Source organism: Drosophila teissieri, chromosome 2L (assembly GCF_016746235.2).
Source record: "Drosophila teissieri strain GT53w chromosome 2L, Prin_Dtei_1.1, whole genome shotgun sequence".
NCBI classification, from domain to species: domain Eukaryota; kingdom Metazoa; phylum Arthropoda; class Insecta; order Diptera; family Drosophilidae; genus Drosophila; species Drosophila teissieri.
In genome coordinates, this window is record NC_053029.1 from 27,294,377 (window position 1) to 27,321,494 (window position 27,118).

The following is a 27,118-nucleotide window of genomic DNA, read 5'->3' on the forward strand; positions in this document are numbered from 1 at the left end:
TCCAGAGTCAAGCAGAGCAAGGCAAGGAACGGAGATTCCTGAACGGTTCGTCACTAATTCGGTGTCAGTGGGTAGGAGCACAACTTCTTTACTGATATCCTGTGCAAGAAGCGCAGCAGACGTTCCAGGCACTGCAAAGGGTTCTACGGCATGATGTTAGTCAGAGGTGTTTCTCTTAGCTGTGATCTTTCTTTTGATGAAGGCAAGGTCAAGTTTTTCAGGAGAAGCATAGAGTAGTGCTTAGATCCGCATGCACGGCAATTACAGCCTTAGTTGATTACCAGATTTAAGACAATTAATGCAAAAAGCTAGCCTTTTTGATTCTTGAAATCGATTTACTGGAGTCAGAGTATTGCAGATTTGTGGCAAGAAAGCGGACCTACGCACATTAAATGTTTGTTTACTTTCCATCTGATTATCTGGCGCATATATTGCCATGGCGAAATTCATATTCTCCAGCGACCTGTATAGGTGCTCCGGATATGATGCCATGGCTTTCCATGTTTGAATATAATTTTTGAAAGCATTCTTGCAACCTCACATGAGGATCGGACTTGTCAAGATAAATTTATGCAGAGCTTAATAAGGAGTCCGCTAAACGTTCCGCAATATTAAAAATTTAAGTCGTCTTGCGCTTTAAAAATATCACCCTGTTTCCATCAGCGGTAACGTTTCCAGGCTTTTCAGAAACCATGGCAACTGAAACAACAATTAACGGTCAAAAACAGCGACTCGAATTAAAGCGGAAATTTGAGTGCAAAAAAGAATTAGCGGCAGCTTCCGTTATTTTGCTAAATATGTACGCGCAAAAATATAACTCCTTATGTATATGCAGTTTTGCGTAATAACTTTTAATATTCACTGCCTTTAACCTTTTCAAAATATTGCAAAACAAATATTGTTGTTCAGCCAACGCACTTAGCAGCAACGCCGATTAGATCAAAGTTAAACTTTAAAGTTTAGCACTTTAACAGCATTGTATGATTTGCACTATGTATTTATTTATTAGAGATGATAGTATAGTTTACAAAACTAAGACTAAAATAAACGTAAATAGCACTTGCAACTATACTTATATACAATGCTAGTTTACGGGTTTTAATGATTTAATTGGTACAGTTTTTTAAGTCATTTTATTGTAGTTGCAATGGTTTGTGTTGTTGGATCTTTAAGGAGGTCGGTGGTTATTCGATTATTTAGCAATTGTTGGGCATATTCTGTGACAGCTACGGATGTTTCCTGGATGATGGGGAATCAAGAAGGTGTTTGTGTGTTACGTTTGACTGACCTAGTTGGAGTGTTATATATTTTAATTGGTCGCTTCTTCTTGTGTTATGTCAGTAAAGTTTGTTGTTAGGGTGTTGTTTGTGTTTATGTTTTTGTTCCATGTGTTGCATTTGTTTATTAAGGTTCTGTTTTCTTTTTGTAATTGCTGTACTAGTAGTTTATTTATGTCTTTCATGCTGTCGTTGCGGGTGTATATAAGTGGCCATTTATTAGCTTCTTTTGCTTTTCTGTTTTGTTCAAATTAATTTTATTTTATTTTAATTTTATTTTTGAGTGTCCCAGGACACTTAAGATTTGTATCTTTAGTTCTTTCAGTTGTAATTGTGATCTGATTTGTGTGAGTATTTGTTGTTGTTTGATGTGCTATCAAAGGCCGATTCGCATCAGTTTACAAACTTTCCTCTCCTATTTGTCACTATTTTAATAGCTTCGAGGATTGCGATTCTTTCTGCTGTTAGGATAGCTAAGTAGGGTGGTAGAGTAACGTAGTGCAAAGTTTAGTTTCAGTTGTGATGGCAAATTATATGATTGAGTTTTGTTTGGATGCGTCTGTTTAAAAAAAAGTTTTAGAAAAGTTTCAGGTGGAGTGGTTTTTTTTTTAGATGTGTAGAGATGTGTTAATTATATTTCCACTTTAGCTAAAGCTAAAGAGCTTAGCTATGGTGGTGGTTGCGTTTTTGTTCAAACGTTGGTATGTTGGTTTCGTACAGCAAGTTATTCGGTGTTGTACGGAAATTATTTATTGGTAATTCGTATTTGTCAAATGCACAACAAAGAATTTGCATGTATTTTGATAGGATGCTGGCAAGCTTAGGCGATTAGGAAAAGAACTACCGATTTTTGAGATTTGACAATGTGGGATTTGACTTTTTTTTTATTTGCATTGATATTTTTCGGTTTTTTGTATAATTTATTATCTTGGGCTATTAGTTGATCTATTATTGAGTGTATACCTGCTCAATCATTTGCTCTTGCGAAGTCAAGGAAGATCTCTTTACTAGTGTTTAGCGACTTCGTAAAGTCTATTTGTCTTTTTGAAATCCTTGCTGATGTGGATGTAGGAATTTGTTGTTCGTTAGGATACATCATAGTCTATTTGCTATTATTTTATCAAATGTTTTCCCCAGGCAGCATTTAGGTGATAAGGTTCGGTATAAGGCCATATCAGTGATATCCTTTTCGGGCTTAAGTATAGGTATAATTAGGCTGGTTTTGTATGATTGGGGTATGTGGCTATTGAATATGTTGTTAAATGTTTTTTTGTTACTATTGGTGAGGTGTCTCTTGTCATAGGGGGCGATTTTCCTTTTCTAGTGCTTATATATTGTTGATTTGGATTAATGTGTTATGAATTCTTGGCTGAGGTTTGTGTTTTTAGAGAGATTCCACCAGATCTTAGTTGTGGGCGTGTTTGTTTGGATTCTTGATGTGAATATGATTGTTGATGCTCTTTTCCTTTTTTTAATATTCCTTTTTAATAGTGCGCTAGCTTTTCTATAAGCTATGGTAGTTTCTTGACTTATGTGTCTTTTTAGTGATTTTTTTTTACGAATGAAAAGTCGATTTAAATGTCCACCTATTTCGAACGAATTAAATTGATTTGTTCTTTAAACGACATTTGGCATGCAAGTATGAATTGGTTACGAAAGCGAATAGCTTTTGCTTATTAACTTAATTGCTACGCAAACAGCAGACTGCTAAGCCAAAGTGTAACGCGTGAGTACATGAGAGAGCGCGAAAGAGGTGAGCTTAGTGAAGTTTTTAATTAGTTTATTAAAAAATATTAACCGAACTTTGGTGGCAAGAATAATCAATTTATACTTTCGCAACGACAAGAACGAAAAAGAAATGCGTGTGCTCGGGGTGAATTCAATTTTCGACATGATCTTCTATTTTACATATATGTTCTTAGGCCTAGCTTAACAGAGGTTGGCGAAGGCGGGGCGAATTAGCAAAGAGCGAGAGAGAGCTTTATTATGCTTCCGCCTTCGCCCTAAACTACCTTACACTAGACTTCAAGTTTTTTCCTTCTCCATATGCCAACAATAAACAACAAACAATAAACAATGACCGACAATATGGGTTCAGCCAACACCGGCCCCGTTGAACGCCTCCACGGCTTCAACAAATCGGCAGCTTGTGGATCGCCCTCCGGAAGATGGCTCCATCACTCCTCCTAGGGTCGACGACCCTGACCATGCCGTCCTCTCCTGCGTTCGTCGCGACGATCCTTCCCAGGAGCCACTAGTGAAGCAGCAGGTTGTCCTCTGCCACGACGACGAGTTGGCCCTCCTCGACGTTGGCCTTCTCCTCGTGCCACTTGCCCCGAACCTGAAGGGCCAGGACATATTCCCGGGACCATCGACGGAACGTTTGCCTTACTGACGAGACAAGCCGCCATCGTCGCAAGCAACTGAGACCCGCCTGGTCCGGGGTCCGGAGTGCTGGTGCTGCGATGAGCGGGCCGCCTGTCAGCAGGTGCCCGGGAGTTAGCGCCTCTCCGGTCCTGGCTGTGCGCTCCGAGGAGCCGCGAGTTTATTGCGGCCTCAATCCCGAGGAGGACTGTTGCCAGTTCTTCGGCGTTGAGGAGTGCGCTGCCCACCGCTCGTAGGAGTAGATGCTTTGCAGTTTTCACACCTGCCTCCCATAGTCCGCCCATGTGCGGTGCCCGAGGGGGTGTGAACGCAAATTCGCATCCGCTTTTTGATGCGAACTCGCGAATAGCGTCCGCCTGCTCCTCGATTCGATCGCGAAGAGCCAGGAAGTGGCGACTCGCTCCGACGAAGTTCGTCCCGTTGTCGCGGACATCCTCGTAGACCAATGAATCTTTGAAAAGCCAATAGAAAAGAATCAGTACTTAGATCTGAGACAATCTCTAAGTGAACCGCTTTGGACGAAAACAAACAAATAAGGCAACGTAGGACTTATAGACAGGGCCACAAAAATCAACGCCACATATCGCAAATGGGCGGAGAGCACGGAGTCTATCTGCGCGTATATTTCCCATAATTTGTGTCATCAGTCGAGGCTTGCATTTGAAGCAGCGCACACATGATCGAACTGTCTGACTGCAGAGTTCCTGAGTGTTTACGGTCCAAATACGCTGTCGTAGGATGCTCACAAGTGCCCGAGGGCCGACATGAAAATTGGAATGGTGCAAATGCCGGACGTAGCCCTGCACAAACTGCGAGCGTTTTGTCAACAGCAAGGGAAACTTGGCATCATATGATATAGGAGCGTTAGCTAGTCGCCCCCCAACTCGCAACAACGAAAAGTTGCACCAAGTGCCTGTATCCTTATGGATGAATGGGTTCAATCGCTGAAGACTTGGGACGACCATGGAGCCTTTACGAACCTTTTCAATTTCTACTTGATACTCGTGCTCTTTTACTATTTCGATAATCTTATGAAACGCTTCATTATATTCAGAGTTTCTTCGAAAACTATACTCTTGTCTTTGCATTTTCTTATAAAGCGGAACATATAAGCGAACACTCTAAGCAGTTTGAAGGGGTGACGAGAATCCCTCGTTGACATCCAGCAAATCGAAAGTTTGCACAGCAGCGGTCCGTCCGACCACAGTCTTCCTAGCTTCCTGACGCAAGACTTCCTCATCCGGCTCGAAATGCGCATTTTTGGCCCAGTTTTCTTCTTCGTCCTTCAGAAATAGTGGGCCAGTGAACCAGATCGACTGCCCTATCTCGTCGACGTCACAACCTTTTCGAAACGATATCTGCTGGGTTCTGCTTTGTGGGAACATGCCGCCATGTAGCTTCTCCTGTCCATTCTTGAATCTCCGCTACCCTGTTCGACACGAATGTCGACAACGAAGATGGATGAGATCGAATCCAGAGTCCGACCAGTATACAATTCGTTCGATAGGGACTTTTAATAAGGGTTTGATTCTATGGCAGAGATCTGCGAGAAAGTGAGCGGCATATAACTCAAGCCTTGGGAGCGTTTTGGTCTTGAGCGGCGCTACTTTTGACTTTGAAGTCAACAACGATCATTTAAAACCTTCGGCAGTTTTGCTACGTATATAGACGCAAGCTCCATAAGCTCTCATGGTGGCGTCGGCAAATGCATGTAGCTGTACCGGTGACAATGGGTCGGTATGCACGAACCGAGGAATCGATATCTCATCCAGTTGAGGCAGAGTGCTTTTTAGCATATCCCAAGCTGTTTCCAAATGCATCGGAATTGACTCATCCCAATCTAACTTAATAAGCCAGAGTTCCTGCAATAGGATCTTTCCTTTAATCACAATGGGACTTAACAAGCCGAGGGGGTCAAACAGCTTCGATGTCACCGATAGTATGTTCCGTTTTGTCGCTCGGAGACCCATGACAGAAGTGTCAATTTTGAACTTGAAGGCATCTTCGCTAGGCAACCACGATATTCCTAACGCCTTATTTGACTCTGAATCCGAGATAGGTATCGACTTAACTGTGCTCTCAGATGCAGTGACCTCAGGTGAGTTTGAAAACCACTTTGTCAATTCAAAACCTGCTGTTTGAAGAACCTGAGACACTTCAGACTTAATTGTCTTTAGCTCCTCTACGCATGCAGCACCAGTTAGCATGTCATCGACGTAAAAATCGGATCCAATTACGTCGGCAGCTCTAGGGAATGAATTTAGCAGATTTACTCAACCTCTTTAAACACCGAATAGCCAGAAATGGGGCTGGTCCAGTACCATATGTGACGGTGTTGAGCTTGTATAATCTCAAAGATTCAGAGGGGTCTCTCCTCCACACTATGAGTTGAAACTTCCTATCCGCTTCATTAACCATTACTTGGCGATACATCTTTTTTACATCGGCAGTCAGGGCATACCTGTGCAGCCGGAAGCGGAGTAGAGTGGAGTACAACTCTTCTTGAATTGTCGGTCCCACCATCAGGATGTCGTTTAAGGTCACCTGAGACGATGTTTTGCAGGACGCATGGAACACGACGCGCAACTTTGTTGACGTACTCTGGGGCCTTTAAACGCATTTTGTTGTCTGTAGGCGACATATGACCTAGGGCGAGATATTCTTCCATGAATTCCAAGTACATGGTCTTCATGTTAGGATCTCGAGACAACCTTCGCTCAAGCGACAAAAACCGTTTTGCAACCTCGAAGGAGTTTCCTAATCCATTTGGATCAGATTTAAACGGCAGCCTAACTTCAAACCGACCTGATGGCAATACCTGAGTAGTCTTCCTATAATGATCTTCACATAACTTGTGCTCAGGCGACAGAATTTTCTTTGGATTTGGCATTTCCTCCAGCGACCAAACTTTCTGTAGTGTGCTGTCAATCGATACTAAAGGTTGTCACTACAACTGAAACTATTCACAACTTGTTTCGGGACTTGTTACGTCGGTGTATTCGTGCCTGTGTCCAGGATGCCGGCGTAAGCTCGTCGATTTTGAGTCGTGGGATCTTGGTAAGCCCCTCACCTCCCCAACATAACGAGAATAAATATTAGTAGTGCCTGAAAAAGTTCGTACCGTTCGTCAGTCAACAGTCCTCACTGCCCCACAAGATGAGCTTGATCGTAAAACGATCGGGCAATGTTTCGGCCACGTTCCCTCCCCTTCATGCATCCGCATGCCTGATGGATCGTCGCGGGCCGCGCAATACGATCCCCTTTTGTCAAGGTTGTCCGTCAAACGTTATGTCATCGTTTTTGACCTACTCCACTTCGCGCGTCAGCACCCCTTCTGGAAATGTTTACCTACTCATTTTGTTGTAGTTACAATAATAGCATAATATTATTGAGTAATAGATTGTTGGCTAGTGCCATGTAATACAAACAAGAATTAAAAAGCTAGCATACAAAATTTATGATAAATTGGCTTTAACTGTTTTTAGCGAGGAGTATCGAATTCATCACCAAGCAAAGGTGCGCACGTGAACAAAAATTGTTGGCTATTCACGACTACAAACGTCGCTCTGAGGGCTCTTGTTTTTGCATAACAAAAACAAGGCGGATACTCGTCGCTGAAAAGTAATTTTTATTAATTTAAAAACAATATGGAAGACAAAATATTAAACTCCTATTAATGAAATAAATTGCCTGGAAGAGGCTGCCAATAAGCTATTTTTCTTTAAACCTGACACAAATATACTTATATTTACTAACGGTGTAGAAATAAAATGAGCACGGGAATATATGTATATATATGAAGATAAAAAAAACTTGGGAACAGGGTTCCGTCAAACTCGACGCATTGGATCCTGGGTTTTGCTATATATATAGTGATGGAGTTATACATACATATACTTTCGTGCACCAATTAATTGTAACCGAACAATAATAAGATATACACAAACACAAAATAAAAAAAAAATACACTAAGTGGAGTACACATATATATACACGTATGGGGGGGTTTCTGTTCTTTTGGTAGCACGCTTTGGCTGCTATTCGGCTCTCAGGTTACTTGGAGCGAGCACTTGCTGTTGTTTGGTTCTTGCTGATGTTCACATTAACGGCCTGCACCGGTTCACTTGATCTTTTAATTGTTTTGCCGTTTGTATTTTCACTTAAGGACTTTGCGGGACTCCGGATACAATTCTGTCCAGGACATGGTGATGGTCCCTCCTCCGCTGTACGGATCTCTTGTACATTTTTACGATCTTCAACAGAGCCAGGAAGATCAGTATAGCAGCGATGAAATTCAGAGTATGTTGTACTCCTTCTATTTCCGGTTTGTGGTCGACAACCTCCACGGTGTTTATCACATTTGCTCTATTGTCGGAGGCCTTAGACTCCTTGCCGCCCATCCTGAGAATTCCGTGGAACTATGGACTTCCTTCAAAGGGTGTTCCTTGTTAGTCCTGTTATTTCCTTTAAAGGATGCTAGTGTCCTTGCTCCTTGACGTTTTTCTTTGAGACTGGAGTTATCCCTGAGTCTTCTCCTCGATGGACAAAAGGATAATTTTCCGGGTATCTGATGTACGAATGTTTTCCCGGGTACCGACGGACGACGGGTGTTTACCCGGGTACTGACTCGCTATCTGCCTGCCCTTTCATCGGTGAGCCATGGTCTTTTTATACCGGCATAGAGCTTTTTTCTGATCTATTGGTCTTCTATGCCAAGTGTTCCCACCTAGGAATCATATTTCTCACTTTCCCCTAGTTTGGGTAGTCAATACCCCCTTCGGTGAATTGTGCCCGGAACTGGTGTTGATTTTCTTTACTTGCTGCAATCTATTGCACCGCTGACCGGGTCATCGAAGACTCGTTTACTGTCGACTTGCATTTTCTTTGTCGCAATCCAACGGAGTCAACGGGGTGATGGAACCCCTTCCCCTGCTATTAGATTCCGGCTTTGAATCTTTAAAGTCTTACGATCTTCCAAAAAGGGTGTAAGCAACAGACTGCAGACTTGTATCTGCCCGAAACAACCCAACCAAGAAGGGTCTTTTGTAGAGTTGGATAATCAGGACTTTGTCTAATTTGACCAACAGCTAGCAATTCGAAAAATGATTCTGCTCCTATCAACATATCAATTTTTTGTGACTTGTAGAAATATGGGTCTGCTAATGGTAGGTTCTTCGGGATCTTCCAATCAGTGACGTTCACCGACTGATCAGGATGGTAATCGGAGATCGATTTTAAGATCCAGAAATCGAACGAGAACTCACTACCATTTATTCGCGACTTCACCACTGTGTGTACCTCTTTCCTGACTTGAGAATTGTACTCGCCAATACCAAGTAAGTTAATACATGACTTCTCTTTACGAATCTGTAAGCGGTTCGCCAGTTCTTCTGTTATAAAATTCATTTGAGACCCAGAGTCCAGCAGAGCTCGGCCTAAAACGTACTCTCCGTTTTTCGTACGGACGCTTACGAGCGACGTAGCCAAAATCACCTTGTCCAAGGACGTGGCATGCATAACATGTGACGTGGAAGGCTGATCTTGGTTAAAAGGAGGAGACATGGTCTCTGGCGGGAGTGGCAACGCTAAACTGTTCTCAGGCACTGTATATCTATGAAGCAGAATATGGTGTGAGCGGTCACAAGCTCGAAACTTTTTGCCTTTGCATTTCGAAACAGTATGGCCAATTAATACATAAGAAGGCAGACTTAACAAACTCGAACCTTTGCATTACAGAAAGACGCCCAAACGGGCTACAATTTTGTAGCAAATGATCTGCTGCATTACATTGCTGTTGCAGGAGGAACACGAGAATGAGCTACGATTATGTGGCTCGCTCGACACAATTTTATCTTGCTTCGGCTTTGTCGATTCTTCAGCTGATAAATGCTGATATCGGCGATTTAACATATTTTTAATTCGAATAATCCCCACTGAATTTTGGCAATGCCAAATTCGAAAGTCGAACACGAGTTGGAGCTACAGCAGCTGGTCCCGGAGCTTCGCTGACGCTTGCTGCCTTCAAGGCAGACACCAGGGACATTATTTTTGTCTTGGTCACTATACAAAGTTCTTCCAACTCGTCGCCAAATTCATCGCACCCTTCAAATCAATAATTAAAAATTTATTAAACCAAAAAAAAAGGTTTTTTTTAATTTCATAAATTATTAATTTATTGTTCGAAAGGTATATTAAATATTTTTCTGATGAGAACAACGAAAACAAATTATTTAAATTGAAATTCAAGTCACGCAGTATCAATTAATAGTGGGTGCGAAATGACGCCGTGAAGGGTATACCCGCAGAATACAGGGTAGCGCGTCACTTGGCGGTCCGCTAATCTCAGCGCGCCAACGAAAAGGGCCAAACAACAACAACACAGGTAGCGGTGCAAAAGCGAAGCGAAATCGAAAAGTTCACCGCTGCAGCTGCTAGTATATAAGGCTGTCTGTGTATTAGTGCGCAAGCTTGGATTAACTTCCCAACTATTAATGCGAGTTTCAACGAACGAGAGGGGGAAGGGGGCGACAGTGATTGCAAAAATACAGTACAAAATAATAAATAAATGTTGCGTCCAAAAGTGGTTTAATATATGTATGTGTATTTATTTTATCAACAAATAAATCGGATAATTTGCATGCAATCTAGCTCTACTATATTGATACGTACATATGTATGTGTCAAGAACTGAAAGCGAGGTTCAATATTCCAGCGCAAGACAATAAACATTAAATTTGTCTATAACTCTAGCTTTCAATTTTTTGCACAAATACCTCTGATTTCCGAATGCTAATTTTGGCGGCCACTTTCCTTAGAAGTTCCCTCGGTGGTGGCGGCAATTCCGGAAGCAGGGTATTTCGCGACCGACACGGAATATGTTTAATATATATTTATTATTTAAACACAATAGCGCGTCGCGGGCAACAATATATTTATTTATTTGCACTCAAAAAAACAAAGAACAATTTTTTATATTGCACTTTTGTGGTTATGTATAAATATATGTGTAGGTAATAATGTGTCACTGTCACTTTAATTGAATGTTGCCTTTTGTTTAAAGTTTAAACTTTAAACTAATTATCTTGTCCACCCGAAGGGCGCCATGCAGTTTTTAATTAGTTTTTTAAAAAATATTAACCGAACTTTGGTGGCTAGAAAAATTTATTTTTACTTTCGCAACGACGAGAACGAAAAAGAAATGCGTGTGCTCGGGGTGAATTCAATTTTCGACATGATCTTCTATTTTACATATATGTTCTTAGGCCTAGCTTAACGTTAAGGCTGGCGAAGGCGGGGCGAATTCGCAAAGAGCTAGAGAGAGCTTTATTATGCTCCCGCCTTCGCCCTAAACTACCTTAAATTAGACTTCAAGTTTTTTCCTTCTCCATATGCCAACAATAAACAACAAATAATAGACAATGACCGACAATATGGGTTCAGCCAACACTTAGATTCTTACGCAGCATAGATAACGAATGATTCGTACCGCTGATGTGCTCCAAAGCTAGCCATATAAATTATTGTGTGAATTATACATATTTTTTAGTCAAACATGAAATGCCACCTAATTGGTAATAATTTAAAAAAAACAAGAGGAACTCTATAGTCAAGTTCCCGGACTATCTGATACCCGTTACTCATCTAGTGGAAGTGCGAAGGAGAGACTTCAACACTGACAGTTTTTGGCGGTTTGCGGGCGTTAGAGTGGGCGTGGCAAAAAGTACATGCTTAATCACAACATTCTAGATTTTAAAGTTCCTGAGATCGACGGACATGGTCACTTCGGCTATTGACCTAATGAAGAAGATGTAAAGGGTTTTTCATTGGGGGCGCTTTATCTTTGAAAAGAAAAACAAAATACATGTACGATGCAAATACATGTATTTGCAAAATTTTGGTTACTTAAAAGAACCATTGACCCCATTATGTATGGCTTCGAAAGATGAAATTTTCAATGACTCTGGCGCACAAATCTGCTGTATTTGATCGGTTGACTTTGAGGGCAGCGGGGGTTTGCGGCTTGTTGGCATAGACCTGCGACCTGCGACCACGACTCCGGCCCGAAATCCAATTTTTCTACTCTCACCTCGTGGCGTTGTAGTAAATAGAAAGTTATTGTATAGAAAGAGTTGCTTTATGCGAAGACTTTGCAATGCTAACTTAAATCATAAACTTAATTAACTTAATAATTAATAATAATAATGACTTTAAGGGCATCGGGAGTTTGCTGCTTGTTGGCTTAGTCCTGCGACTTAAGAAAACCCCAGCGGGGTTCAATCGCACGATCTCGGTGGTCAGTTCAGTTTACCTCCGCGCGAGATGACCGTGTCCGTGCAGAACATCCATTTGCTGTGTGGCACGTATCGCCGTCCTGTTGAAACCACATGTTGTCCAGATTCATATTCTCTATTTCAAGCCAACAGATTTTGGTTATCATCGACCGGTATCGCTCACCATTGACAGTGACGGCCACTCCATTATCGTTTTCGAAAAAACTACGAACCAATCACGCCTCCGGGGTCACAATCGAAATCAGTTCCGTAAAAATACATTGTTTTCGCAAGGCAAACTTTCTGAGACTCAATAATTATACCCGTTACTAGTTGAGTATAAGGGTATTCTAGATGCGTTAAAAAGTATGTAATAGGCCGAAGGAAGCGCTTACGACCATATAAAGTTTATATATTCTTGACCAGGCCATGTCCGTCTGTCTGCCGGTCTATCTGTCCGTACGTATGAACGTCGAAGTCTCAGTTACTATAACAGCTAGAAAGTTTCAGCATGCAGTTGAACTTTCTCCTTCCCACATCCACTAGTTGAGTAACGGGTATCAGATAGTCGAGGAACTCGACTATAGCATTATCTCTTGTTTTGTTTTAAATTATTAAAACATAACCTGACGAGAAAGCTGGAGAGTTGGAGTTTGGTATATAGAGCCTTAACTAGATTCCATTTAGAAGTTATTTAGGAATATTAGAACGCTTAGGAAATATTACGGGTAGGGAGAATAGTGGGGTGACTTCTTTTTAGACGTCGGAAGAAAAGGACTGGCGAGACTACTCGCCAATGAGTTTGGGTGTGTTGCCATTTAGTCTGCGTATCGGTTGTTGTGTAGTTTGATCTGATCACCAAGAGAGAACGCTATAGTCTAGTTCTCCGAAACCCGTTACTTACCTACAAATTTACAAAACTAATAAGAAAATAAAAAATTATAAAAACATTTTTTAAAAGTGTGGGCGTGGCAGCTTTGGGCGGCTTGTGGGAGTTAGAGTGGGCGTGGTAACATGGGTCAACAAACTTGCGCTACGTCTATGTCTCTGGAGTCGACATGCTTAATCTCAACTTTCTAGCTTTTATAGTTTCTGAGATCTCGACGTGTAAAGATAAATTTAATTATGTGTCATAATAATTTATTTTATTTCTTTCAGTTTCACCAACAATTAAAGCCATAAGTCAATTGGTTGGAGCACCCGTTGAAAGAGAAGTAACTTTGGAATGCATTGTAGAAGTTTATCCCAAGCCTCTTAATGGTTGGTACCACAGAGAAGGTAAAAAATTTACATTTATGTAATGATTAGAAAGTCATTTGTATATTTTAAAGGAAATATTAAAATGCATAACGGAAACAAATATAATATTTCTGAAGAAATGATTAACCTATACACATGGCACCTCAACCTTACCATAAGACATCTGACCAAATCAGATTTTGGAACTTATAGTTGCTCGAGCGTTAATGCCCTTGGCAAAAGTGAATCACTTATTCGATTGCAAGGTAAGAAAATGTTTAAGAATTGTTGTCACATCTGAATAATAAGTTATTTGCCCAAGGGGAGTGAGGAGTAGGTCCAGAAGCTATAAATTTGTCTAAGCATTAACTAAACACTGCGCTGTTGCAATAGCAGCGCCCAACTTAAAGTTAAGATTCAAGGAGCACATTAAAACTGATATATTTAAAATTCAAAAGTAGATGTCATATTTCGTTACATATTAAAATTTATTTATGAGTTGTGGGCTACTATGACAATAGGTTTTAAGAACAAGAAAAATTCCCAAAATATGAATATTTTGTTTACAGAATTCACTTATTTCGAGTTTATTTACTGCGATTAAAAGTATCAATGATAATCATGGTAAATACCACTCAAAGAAAAAATTGTATCAGTACCAAAACCTGATTCTATTACCTTGTCTATTTGTCCTTGAATCCGTTTATAGAATTGCAGGTAAGTCGGAAATATAGTTCAAATATTATTAATAAAACAACTTGAAAGGAAGCTTATTTCGGCTAGCTAAAGTTTATAAACCCTTGTAAAACTTATAACAAATTTATGCCGCCATTCTAGCATAATAAACACAAATCTTTAATTTAAGAGGTTTCAAAATTAGATAAGTATACACCCAGAGAAAAAACCGTTTTCAACGATTTCAATAGCTAGTCAAGATCGAATCATGCTTCTTATACTCAGATCGAGGCCGAACCATTTTAAAATTGCAAATGATTATTGATAATTATTATCGATATGGAGAAAATGTCTTCTCGCTATCAAACGAACCGATCGACATATCGAGAAGAACCGATCTCGATATCGAGAAGAATTGATCTCGCCTTTGGAAAGAACCGATCTCGCTTTCAGGACGAACCGATTTCGATCCCAATTACCAATCCAAAATAAAAATTATTTAAAAAAAGCTTAATGCACTATTTGATTTTTCGTCTTCGCATTTAATTTATAACAATATTTGAACAAACAATGTAATATTTCGATCGAAAAGAAGACGAAGCCAAGATCGATAGCTCCCCGATAACTTCGAGAGAGCGCTTAGCTCTAGTCTATATTGTAAATATTTGTATGCAGTAAATTAGTGTTCAACTTTAAATAGTTTTGTATGCATATTTATTTGCGATTAGTTGACATTACATGTTGCAAGTTAACTGCCGAGAATTCCTAATTTAATTTAATTGTCGATTCATTTTAATTTTTATCTATCAAAAGACATATGTAGTTATTTTAAAAATATAACTAAGTTCTTAAACTAAGAAACCGTAACAGGATTGGAATTTATTTGTAAACATATTGAGTTTTAATTATCATAATCGATAAGGAGTAAGATATATTTAATTTAATATGTTGCAGTTGGAGTCAATGATGTTAGGGTCTTATCGATAGGCAGCACGATAGGGCGATGGTTTTGGTGGCGCCCCCCTTTGGAAATCCTGTTGGGCGATCTGGCCGTTTGAATTGTTCCCGGTTCGCTCGGGGATTACTCTTAAATGGCCCAAGTAGGGAGAGGACTAGAAATATGGCGGAAGCATATGATACTCGTAAAATGCAAATCATAGTCAATTGTAGCCATACCGACTTTATATATCTGCGTGGGAAATTAAGATCACTGAGATAGATAATTTAGCGTTGCGTAACTTTATTTATTTCTGAATTAATTCCTGGAAAAACCGGGGTCCCAATATACAGGAAAAACTCCGACCTGGGGAAAGCCTGAGCTAGCGGCACTGTTAAAAATAAAATGAAAAGCCGTTCGTAACCATTATCGAGCAAATTTAAATTATTTAAATGGTTTTATAACCCTAAAAGAGCGTTTGAATACGCTTGAAATGCATTGTTCAAAAAGGATTAGTGGCTCTAAATTGGTGTGGGACCACCGTATGATTGCTGACCTAGGAGTAATCAAAAAACAATATGAGAACGAAAAATGTACCTTCGTTTTTAAAATTTTATGTGTTCTAATTCTGTATGCACCAGATATAAAACAGTCCCATAGTAGATTTATAAAGCGGAACAATAGAACACACTTTGGCGGATACCTATGGGCGTGGCAGCTTTGTGCGGTTTGTGAGCGTTAGAGTGGCGTGGCAACATGAATCGATAAACTTGCGCTGCTTCTATGTCTCTGGAGTCTGTATGCTTAATCTCAACTTTCTAGCTTTTGTAGTTCCTGAGACCTCAGCGTTCATACGGACGGGCAGACGGATGGACATGGCCAGATCAACTCGGCTATTGATCCTGATCAGGAATATATATACTTTATATGGTCGGACACGCTTCCTTCTGCCTGTTACATACTTTTCAACGAATCTAGTATACCTTTTACTCTACGAGTAACGGGTATAACCACCGATTCCCTTTGTTGCGACCAATTCGTGTGCACATTCTAAAGGATAACTTGGTCATACAAGTTGGTTGGACTACGGATTTACTAGGACTTTTATCCTACCAACTGCGCCAATACCTGTAGAGTAAAAGGGGTATATTATTTTAGTGTTACAAAAGTATTTAACAGGTAGAAGATCTGGGCCTGTCTTTAAGACCGTTCTTATGAACGTCGAGATCTCAGCAACTATGTAAGTTGTGATTAAGCTTGGAGATTTTAAAGACATAGACGAACTATAACGCCCACAAACCGCCCAAAACTGCCACACCCACACTTTTGGAAAATGTTTTGATATTTTTTCAGTTTTTTGTTTGTCTTGTAAATATTTGTTTGCCACGCTAACTCTGCTGCCACAATTGAAAAATGAGCGATCAGCGATGCGCTGTTCATTAGAAATGGGTGGATGCTGCACAGGAAAACTGAAAGATGGACGTATCAATCGCGGAAGAGCACCATGACTGCCTCGTGGTGCTAGGCATTGCTATTTTCTGGCTCAAATGCGCCACTAGGCGCAGGAGAGGTCCGAGCTCTGCTTCAATAATGTCCAGTGATTTCTAGAAATACGGTTTAATAATAGCGCAATAGCATTCAAAGATTGATGACAATTGAATTTTCAAGTATAAAACCTACACAGGCATTCTTGTATATGGGTGACCTAATTGTCATAGGTTGCTCAGAAAACATATGATTAAAAATCATACAAATGTTTTTTATTTATGCAGAAATCACCCAGAAAAGCTTATTCTTTAGACACGAAGTCACATTATCAGGACACAAGTGTACTGACTGCTGTTTTACCAGACAGCAAGAAATATGATGTCATTGAAAAATATCCAGTCCCAACGGACGCAGACAGCGCTGGAAAATACGTTGCTTTTTGCAATTGTTATAAACGATTTATCAAAAAGTTGGCCGATTATTCACGTCACATAACAAGATTATCTAAAAGAACTTTAAATTTGAATGGACAGGTACATTTCAACAAGCCTCTGATTACTTAAAAGTTCAATTGATGAAACCAACATTATTACAGTATTCCGATTTCGAAAAAGAATTTTGTATAACAACTGATGCAAGTAAACAAGCATAACCATCAGCCATCAAAAAAAATCCTGCGTAGGAAATGAACAATTAGACTTGCCAGAGCAATCTATTGTCAACGCTTCTAAGCCCAAGTTATATGAAGTCATAACAAATGAAGTACGTAAAGTAGTGACCTTGCGAATAACCGAATCCATATGTTTATTGAAACATGGAAATAAAGTGTTTCGAGAATTGATGTTACACCAATGGAATTCTAGACTTAGGTCAGTTCTTCCAAAGGCTTGAAACGCAATCCGGTATACTTAAGATCAGCCAAAAATATTTTAAATACATTAAGAGTAGCGCTACTCAAGCCGGTGATCCTAATAAATAATACAAAAGATCAAGAAGCGATTCTGTTTACCAATCATGACGATCCGATACAAGGCGGTCAAAAACATTGACAGTGACAGTGAACACAATTGGTCCACTACCGAAATCTGAGTATGGCAATGAATACGCACTCACTTTGATCTGTGACCTAACAAAATATTTAGTTGCCATTCCAATTGCCAATAAAAGTGTAATTGCACTAAATCGCTAAACCAATTTTTAAAAGTTTAATACGGTCCAATGAAGAAGTTCAATTAAGGACATTGTGTATTGTTTTAACACACACCATCAGTAACCCAAAACTATTGTCCATATGAACTAGTATTTGGTAAGCCAAGCAACTAGCCAATATATTTCAATATAATAAATAGAATAGACCCGATATACAGTATAGATGATGTTACGTCGGTGTATTCGTGCCTGTGTCCTGGGAAAGGACTCAGGCCGAGGGAGGGGCATCCGATGTTCAGGCACCAGGATGCCGGCTTACTCGTCGATTTTGGGTCGTGGAATCTTGGTAACCCCCTTACCTCCCCAACATAACGAGAATAAATATTAGTAGTGCCTGAGTCATCAGTCTCAGGCATCAGTCAACAGTCCTCACTGCCCCACAAGCTGCAGCTTGATCGTCAAACGATCGGGCAATGTTTCGGCCACGTTCCCTTCCCTTCATGCATCCGCATGCCTGTTGGATCGTCGCGGGACGCCCAATACGATCCCCTTTTGTCAAGGTTGTCCGTCAAACGTTATGTCATCGTTTTTGACCTACTCCACTTCGCGCGTCAGCACCCCTTCTGGAAATGTTTACCTACTCATTTTGTTGTAGTTACAATAATAGCATAATTTTATTGAGTAATAGATTGTTGGCTAGTGCCATGTAATCCAAACAAGAATTAAAAAGCTAGCATACAAAATTTATGATAAATTGGCTATAACTGTTTTTAGCGAGGAGTATCGAATTCATCACCAAGCAAAGGTGCGCACGTCAACAAAAATTGTTGGCTATTCACGACTACAAACGTCGCTCTGAGGGCTCTTGTTTTTGCATAACAAAAACAAGGCGGATACTCGTCGCTGAAAAGTAATTTTTATTAATTTAAAAACAATATGGAAGACAAAATATTAAACTCCTATTAATGAAATAAATTGCCTGGAAGAGGCTGCCAATAAGCTATTTTTCTTTAAACCTGACACAAATATACTTATATTTACTAACGGTGTAGAAATAAAATGAGCACGGGAATATATGTATATATATGAAGATAAAAAAAACTTGGGGACAGGGTTCCGTCAAATTTACCCTACTTTAATCCGGAGCGATGAGATCTCGACGCGTTGGATCCTGGGTTTTGCTATATATATAGTCATGCAGTTATACATACATTTCGTGCACCAATTAATTGTAACCGAACAATAATAACCCTTCAGTACCAAAATTCCTTGCCCGTATTTTTCCTCGCCAGAGTTCGAAAAACAAATCTCACAGGCTTTTTCTAGCAAAGTTTCAAACACCGAAGTCAAGCCGAATTCTGTCGCGGCTCTTCCGCTGCCTCTGCCCGCAGTTCATATTTGTTGTTTTTTTTCGAAGTAGTTCGGAGCAGTGACCGAAAATGAGAGTGAGAGATGAGAGGAGACAAAATCAGAGTCGAGAAAAAACGCAATGTATAGACTTCTGCATATCGTTCTAATAATTGGTGGGATATTTATATAGTTTTAAGTGTATATATAATTTATATTTGTTGATCTAAGGATTTCAAGTTTTGTAAGAAATTAAACTGTCGCTATAGGCAACGCAAATGCGTCCGTTTTTAATTATTTCTCTATGAAATTCTAATTACACTGGATCATTATGGTCGGAAATTCCCTGGCAAACGCCTGTCAGAATTTTCGGTTTCGTTTTCCGTCACCCCTTTTCTTTTGCCTTTGCTTTAAATTGTAGAACGTGACAAGTGGTGTTTGGAAAATTTTCAACGTGAAATATATAAAACCGGTAAGTAGTGTTTCGCATTGGTAAATTAACATAGCTAATTGCATTCCAAACTACATGATATTAATATATGTATATTATTTATATATTTTTCTTTACAGATAGCATAAGCACATTAGGAGGCCAGCCCAGCAGCCACCGGAGAAGGCCTTGCACCACTGGCCGCACTTGCATTTGTTAAAAAGAACGCAAACAAAAATAGGAAAAAATTAATGTAATAAAAGAAAAAATAAAAATTTAATTTAACATTTAAATACATTTTTTGGGAGATTTTTCTAGATTTACAGGTATATTCCTAAGGAATTCCTCGAGAAAATCCTCGGGAATTCGTCCAGGAATATCTGAGGAATTCCCGAGTAATTCCTGAGGAATTCGTCCAGGAATACCTGAGGAATTCCTGAAGAATTCATCAGGACAACCCCTTGCCTATTTTTCGATATCCCACAGGAAATCCTCAGGAATTCCCAAGGAATTCCTTGGGAAAATCCTCAGGAATTACTCGGGAATTCCTCGGGAAAACCCCTTGCTTATTTTTCGATATTCCCGAGTAATACCTTAGGAATTCCAGAGGATACCACGAACGCCTGTTGTATGGAAATTCCTGTCAGATTTGTATGGAGACTTCCCTTAGGATTCCTCTAGGAGTCCTGGGGACTCCCTAGGGATTCGTTAGGGAATCCTTAGGGACTGGTACTGAAGGGAAGATATACGCAAACACAAAATAAAAAATATATACACTAAGTGGAGTACACATATATATACACGTATGAATGAGTTGGGGTTTCTGTTCTTTTGGTAGCACGCTTTGGCTGCTATTCGGCTCTCAGGTTACTTGGAGCGAGCACTTGCTGTTGTTTGGTTCTTGCTGATATTCACATTAACGGCCTGCACCGGTTCACTTGATCTTTTAATTGTTTTGCCGTTTGTATTTTCACTTAAGCACTTTGCGGGACTCCGGATACAATTCTGTCCAGGACATGGTGATGGTCCCTCCTCCGCTGTACGGATCTCTTGTACATTTTTACGATCTTCAACAGAGCCAGGAAGATCAGTATAGCAGCGATGAATTTCAGAGTATGTTGTACTCCTTCTATTTTCGGTTTGTTGGTCGACAACCTCCACGGTGTTTATCACATTTTCTGTGTTGTCGGAGGCCTTAGACTCCTTGCCGCCCATCCTGAGAATTCTTCCTCCAAAGGGTGTTCCTTGTTAGTCCTGTTATTTCCTTTAAAGGATGCTAGTGTCCTTGCTCCTTGACGTTTTTCTTTGAGACTGGAGTTATCCCTGAGTCTTCTCCTCGATGAACAAAAGGATAATTTTCCGGGTATCTGACGTTCGGATGCTTCCCCGGGTACCGACGGACGACGGGTGTTTACCCGGGTACTGACTCCCTATCTGCCTGCCTTTTCATCGGTGAGTCATGGTCTTTTTATACCGGCATAGAGCTTTTTTCTGATCTATTGGTCTTCTATGCCAAGTGTTCCCACCTAGGAATCATATTTCTCACTTTCTCCTATTTTGGGTAGTCAATACCCCCTTCGGTGAAGTGTGCCCGGAACTGGTGTTGATTTTCTTTACTTGCTGCAATCTATTGCGGCCGCTGACCGGGTCATCGGAGACTCGTTTACTGTCGACTTGCATTTTCTTTGTCGCAATCCAACGGAGTCAACGGGGTGATGGTACCCCTTCCCCTGCTTTTAGATTCCGGCTTTGAATCTTTAAAGTCTTACGATCTTCCAAAAAGGGTGTACGCAACAGGCTCGAGGTGAATGATGCGGTTACGCATGGAATGACTTCGCAAAAAGAAAGGCCGTACGCCATTTTCTTGTATTTTTGTTTGTTTCTTATTTTTTCTCTTTTTCTTTGTTGGTAGACGGTTCTCATTAAGCGCCCATTATAAGCCAACGTGTGGCTTCGACCCACCACACTCTGCTGACTGCGCTAGCTGGGCTAAAGGTTTTTTTGTAATTTGTTGTTTGTAATTAGTTTATTTGCAATGTGTATAAGAAGTTTAAATATATATAATTTTTTTTTTTATTATTATTTTTTTTTTTATTTTACATAGGGTTTGGTTCCCCTTTCGAGTAGGGTTAGGAGGTACTCCTCCCGGCAAACCAAACCCATGGTGGGGTTGCTCCTATCTAGCCTGCGCATGTCCTGCCTGAGCTTGTTGCTCAGGCGCCAGTCCTTCTCCTGATGGAAAGCGAGGTCCAGGCGAAGTCGACGCAGAACCTCCTGGTATCGGGACAACGTCTTTCTTTCTTCTTCTGTTTGCCTCCTTAGCCGTCTTATTGCCGTTTTTATAGGACGGCGGGCATCCCTTGTTCGGCTACGGGGCCCGGACACCTCCAACTCCAAATAGTTGAATGTGCATATCTTGGAGCTGGACCTCTCCTCTAAGGACGCTGTCCTGATATCCTTCCACGCACTCTTGCGTGTTGCCCAACTGGGAGAGGATTTGCCGTAGCTGTGTCCTGACTAGCTGGGACTGCTCGGCCGTCTCCTGAATCTGGATCCTCAGGGCTTGGGATGTTGCGGTGCTCATGTTGATAGTTGGTTTTTGGTGCCATGTTCCGTGGCAACATGCTAGCGCGTCCTCTAGGCGATCCTAGCGGTAAATCTATTCCTCCGACTGCTTTATCCATCGTGCTTTCAATCTGTTCGGACAAGTGTCCTATCTCTTTCGGCTGGTTCTTGAAGTTTTGTAGACTCTCTTGATCTAGTGCCTCATACAGTCGAGGGGTGTCTCCCGCACTCGCACTTCGTGGTGCACGACCCTCTTCTTGTGTTCGCGATCGGGTTACTCTCCCGGTGGCGGGTTGAAACAACACTTTCTTTTTTTGCCCCCCTCATTAACGTTTGGTTCTGTACGTGTACTGGCCCTCTTTTTTCCTGGTGAGTTTTTACGATGGTTCCATATGTGAACTGCCCCATCTTTTCCAGGGGAGCTTTTACTTGGTTCCATATGTGAGCTGGCCCACCTTCTCCTGGAGAGCTTTTACAATGGCTCCATATGTGAACTGGTCCCCCTAAGACAGTGTATGTCCGAAAACCCCTTCCCGCCAGTCGTCGGAAAATCAGGATGTTTGACCGATATTTGCGGACTCCACAACCTGCTGCTGTTTGACCGTTACGTTCGGACTCCACAACAGTTTTTCTATTTCCCTGGCCACGTGCCTCACAAACGACCTGGCTACTTGGCCTAGTACGTCGGCAGCGTGAACCAAAGAAACTAAAATCGTCCCCCGCCCAAAATTAGTCATGGAAAGCCGCAAAGAGTCGAGCCCCTCAAACGACCTTAGCCTAGTACGCGGGCAGCGTCGATTTTATGTTTTCCGGTCAGTTCCCCCACCCCCTCTGTACTGGATCGTCAAATAAACGATATACCCGCACCGCACCGCTAAATGCGTTACCATTCTATCTGCGCTCCTATCTTCTTTGGACTCAGACTTCTCGAACGACCTGGCTACTTGGCCTAATACGTTGGAAGCGTGAGCCACCCCCAAATTATATTTACGTGATTTACAAAAAAAAGTCGATCGGCACTTAGTTGTTTGATATTATGACAAGGAAATCTCACACATTTTTGAATTAAGGAATTTTTTTCTCAAACCGATTTTCCTAATGACAAAACAAAGGACTTATGATTTTAAAAGGATAATAAACGAAAGTCATCTCAAAGTCATACCTCTATTCTGAACCATTCACGCGAGATTTCGGTTGCAGAAGTTGGGGACTTTAATTTATGCTAAATAGTAAAAAAAAGGTAATGGGCCCGCACTGATGCTACTTAAGTCCAATATTCTATACATAGTCAAATTAATTAGGTTATTAAATGAAGGAATTTATGCCTACTTTTCGTTGAGACCAATGACCCTATTCCTTAACAAATATGACAAATCCTATCGTTGGGCGCCAATTCTGTTACGTCGGTGTATTCGTGCCTGTGTCCTGGGAAAGATCCGATGTTCAGGCACCAGGATGCCGGCATAAGCTCGTCGATTTTGGGTCGTGGGATCTTGGTAAGCCCCTCACCTCCCCAACATAACGAGAATAAATATTAGTAGTGCCTGAAAAAGTTCGTACCGTTCGTCAGTCAACAGTCCTCACTGCCCCACAAGCTGTAGCTTGATCGTAAAACGATCGGGCAATGTTTCGGCCACGTTCCCTCCCCTTCATGCATCCGCATGCCTGATGGATCGTCGCGGGCCGCGCAATACGATCCCCTTTTGTCAAGGTTGTCCGTCAATCGTTATGTCATCGTTTTTGACCTACTCCACTTCGCGCGTCAGCCCCCCTTCTGGAAATGTTTACCTACTCATTTTGTTGTAGTTACAATAATAGCATAATTTTATTGAGTAATAGATTGTTGGCTAGTGCCATGTAATCCAAACAAGAATTAAAAAGCTAGCATACAAAATTTATGATAAATTGGCTATAACTGTTTTTAGCGAGGAGTATCGAATTCATCACCAAGCAAAGGTGCGCACGTCAACAAAAATTGTTGGCTATTCACGACTACAAACGTCGCTCTGAGGGCTTTTGTTTTTGCATAACAAAAACAAGGCGGATACTCGTCGCTGAAAAGTAATTTTTATTAATTTAAAAACAATATGGAAGACAAAATATTAAACTCCTATTAATGAAATAAATTGCCTGGAAGAGGCTGCCAATAAGCTATTTTTCTTTAAACCTGACACAAATATACTTATATTTACTAACGGTGTAGAAATAAAATGAGCACGTGAATATATATATATATATGAAGATAAAAAAAACTTGGGAACAGGGTTCCGTCAAACTCGACGCATTGGATCCTGGGTTTTGCTATATATATAGTGATGGAGTTATACATACATATACTTTCGTGCACCAATTAATTGTAACCGAACAATAATAAGATATACACAAACACAAAATAAAAAAAAAATACACTAAGTGGAGTACACATATATATACACGTATGAATGAGTTGGGGTTTCTGTTCTTTTGGTAGCACGCTTTGGCTGCTATTCGGCTCTCAGGTTACTTGGAGCGAGCACTTGCTGTTGTTTGGTTCTTGCTGATGTTCACATTAACGGCCTGCACCGGTTCACTTGATCTTTTAATTGTTTTGCTGTTTGTATTTTCACTTAAGCACTTCGCGGGACTCCGGATATAATTCTGTCCAGGACATGGTGATGGTCCCTCCTCCGCTGTACGGATCTCTTGTACATTTTTACGATCTTCAACAGAGCCAGGAAGATCAGTATAGCAGCGATGAATTTCAGAGTATGTTGTACTCCTTCTATTTCCGGTTTGTTGGTCGACAACCTCCACGGTGTTTATCACATTTGCTGTGTTGTCGGAGGCCTTAGACTCCTTGCCGCCCATCCTGAGAATTCTTCCTCCAAAGGGTGTTCCTTGTTAGTCCTGTTATTTCCTTTAAAGGATGCTAGTGTCCTTACTCCTTGACGTTTTTCTTTGAGACTGGAGTTATCCCTGAGTCTTCTCCTCGATGGACAAAAGGATAATTATCCGGGTATCTAAGTTTAGATGTTTACCCGATGTTTAGTTATATGACTAAGTTTAGATTAGAAAACGCGTATAAGAGGTATAAGAGTTAAATAATAATAAATTAAGACAAAAGATTGGATATGAAAATAGGATATTAGATCTTAAAATGGACGTAGGAGATAAAGTTTTATTAAAAAATAGAAGAAAGAAAAAATAGAATAGAAAATGGAAGAAAGAAAATAATATAGTACTAAAAAATAAGAAATAGAGGGAACTAAAAGTTCATAAAGTTAGATACCTAGTGTAATACAAATACATACATAATGAATACTATAAACAATACATATTTTTACGAATTCATTTTCAACAATTTTCATATAAAATAATAATAAACAAGAGAGAACGCTATAGTCGAGTTCCCCGACTATCTGATACCCGTTACGCAGCTAGTGGAAGTGCGAAGGAGAGTCAACACTGACAGTTTTTGGCGGCTTGTGGGCGTTAGAGAGGGCGTGGCAAAAAGTTATTTGGCAAATCGATAGAAATTTACAAGTCTAATGCAAAACTGAAAAAATATCAAAACCTTTTTCAAAAGTGTGGGCGTGGCAGTTTTGGGCGGTTTGTGGGCGTTAGAGTGGGCGTGGCAACATGAATCGACAAACTTGCGCTTCGTCTATGTCCCTGGAGTCTGTATGCTTAGTCTCAACTTTCTAGCTTATGTAGTTCTTTAGAGCTCAACGTTCATACGGACAGACGGCCAGACGGACGGACAGACGGACATGGCCAGATCGACTCGGATACTGATCCTGATCAAGAATATATATTCTTTATATGGTCGGAAACGCTTCCTTATGCCTGTTACATACTTTTCAACGAATCTAGTACACCCTTTTACTCTACGAGTAACGGGTATAAAAATACAACAAAAATATACATATATCTAAAACCAAAAAAAAAAAAAAATGAGAAAGTGCAAGTGTCAGCAGATTCTACAGTCTGAGCGCACACACACTATGCATGCATATACAACCTCTCTCGCGCTCTCTTAAGTATGAGAATAGATACTAATGTATAAGCCGGCCGCTGCCAACGCTCTGCAATCAGCGCAGCCGCAAAGTCGCAAAAATGTAAATCTAATGCAACGAGCGGGTTGTGGTCCATAAATAAATAGGAAAAATCCTATAGTTTGTAATCGATAGCTAAGCGGTATGATGATCGATACCGATGACTAAGAAGAAGAGAGATCGAAAAAGCACGCGTAAGGAAGTGCTTGTCAATCGTCAATTTAGTAAATGTTACACACCATCAAGAAGCCAGCCTACCTGTCATTTTACAGTTCAGAAGTGGGATAACTTAAGTTGTTAATGTGTAAGAGGCTACTGCCTCTGTGAGGGACACGGAAAAGCTGAGGCAGCAGAAGAGTCGTCGGCGTGGGAAGTTTGCAATGGGATAGGAGTTCCCAAAAGTCTAGAGGACAAGAGATTACGAATTACGGATAAGGGATCCCTTTCTACGATTCAAAGCGGAGTTCTCAGGAATCTGTGTAAACTTGGAGGTATACATGCAAAAAGCTTGTGTGTATGTGTAGCGTCTGGTGAAATTCACGAGAATTGTGGTGTAATAGCGATCACCCTTGCAGACGGGCATACAGCGGTGCTCGTTGTTGCAAGATTGTGCGTGCAAACGATTGTGGTTGTGCGTACATAGGAAGGAAAACAGTCAAAGTTTTCGGTGAGGAGCGATCATTTTTGAAGAAGATGGTCAAGATAGCGAATCTCTCGGCAGACCAGTTGCGATATCTGCTAAGATAGAGGAACTTGAGAGTTTCAGGCGAATCACAGTGGTAGATGCGTATCATTGGGAAGACAAATATGTACTTCTGGCCATATACACAAAGCCAAAGGGTCCCGCCAAAATGTGGCTCGATTCTTCGCAGATTTTACCCACAACATAGAACAGTTTTGAAGCAGCAATCCGAGAGGAATTCGGATCAGAGCCGGACTAGGCAAAAATTCATTTCAAAATGGCAAATGCAACCAGACGATCGAAGGAAACCGTAAAAGAGTATTGATTCCGTATGTCAGCACTTGGAGTGCGATTTAAGCTTAGTGAAACAGCAGTCATCCGATAAGTTAGAGCAGGTATACAGCACAGAGATTTACAAAACAGTATTGCAGCCATTCATTTTTCGTCTATGAAGGAGTTTTGCGACGCTACCGAGGCATATTTTATAAGTAGAGGGAGGTCCAAAACAAATAAGAAAGAGTTCTTACCCAAATCCAGTACTTTTGAGGTAAAGCTGGAAAATGAAATGAAGCAATCAAAGCTAAGGGAAGCTGGAGCATGCTTCAATTGCGAAGATGTCGGGCATTTTGCTAACTCATGC

General features: G+C 40.7%; 1 protein-coding gene and 1 long non-coding RNA gene across 2 annotated transcripts in view; both read left to right on the plus strand.

Moving 5' to 3' along the window:
* The window catches only part of LOC122624512, a 183,622-nt gene that overhangs the window by 77,715 nt on the left and 78,789 nt on the right, over positions 1 to 27,118 (plus strand). Inside the window, exons 4-5 of the mRNA XM_043804122.1 lie at positions 13,091 to 13,210; positions 13,264 to 13,437. Coding sequence (XP_043660057.1) covers positions 13,091 to 13,210; positions 13,264 to 13,437 — 294 coding nt within the window. The remainder of the gene's footprint in view (positions 1 to 13,090; positions 13,211 to 13,263; positions 13,438 to 27,118) is intronic.
* LOC122619681 lies at positions 16,696 to 17,465 on the plus strand. Its single transcript, XR_006326091.1, has 2 exons — positions 16,696 to 16,804; positions 16,867 to 17,465. It is a non-coding gene; the product is annotated as an uncharacterized LOC122619681 (long non-coding RNA).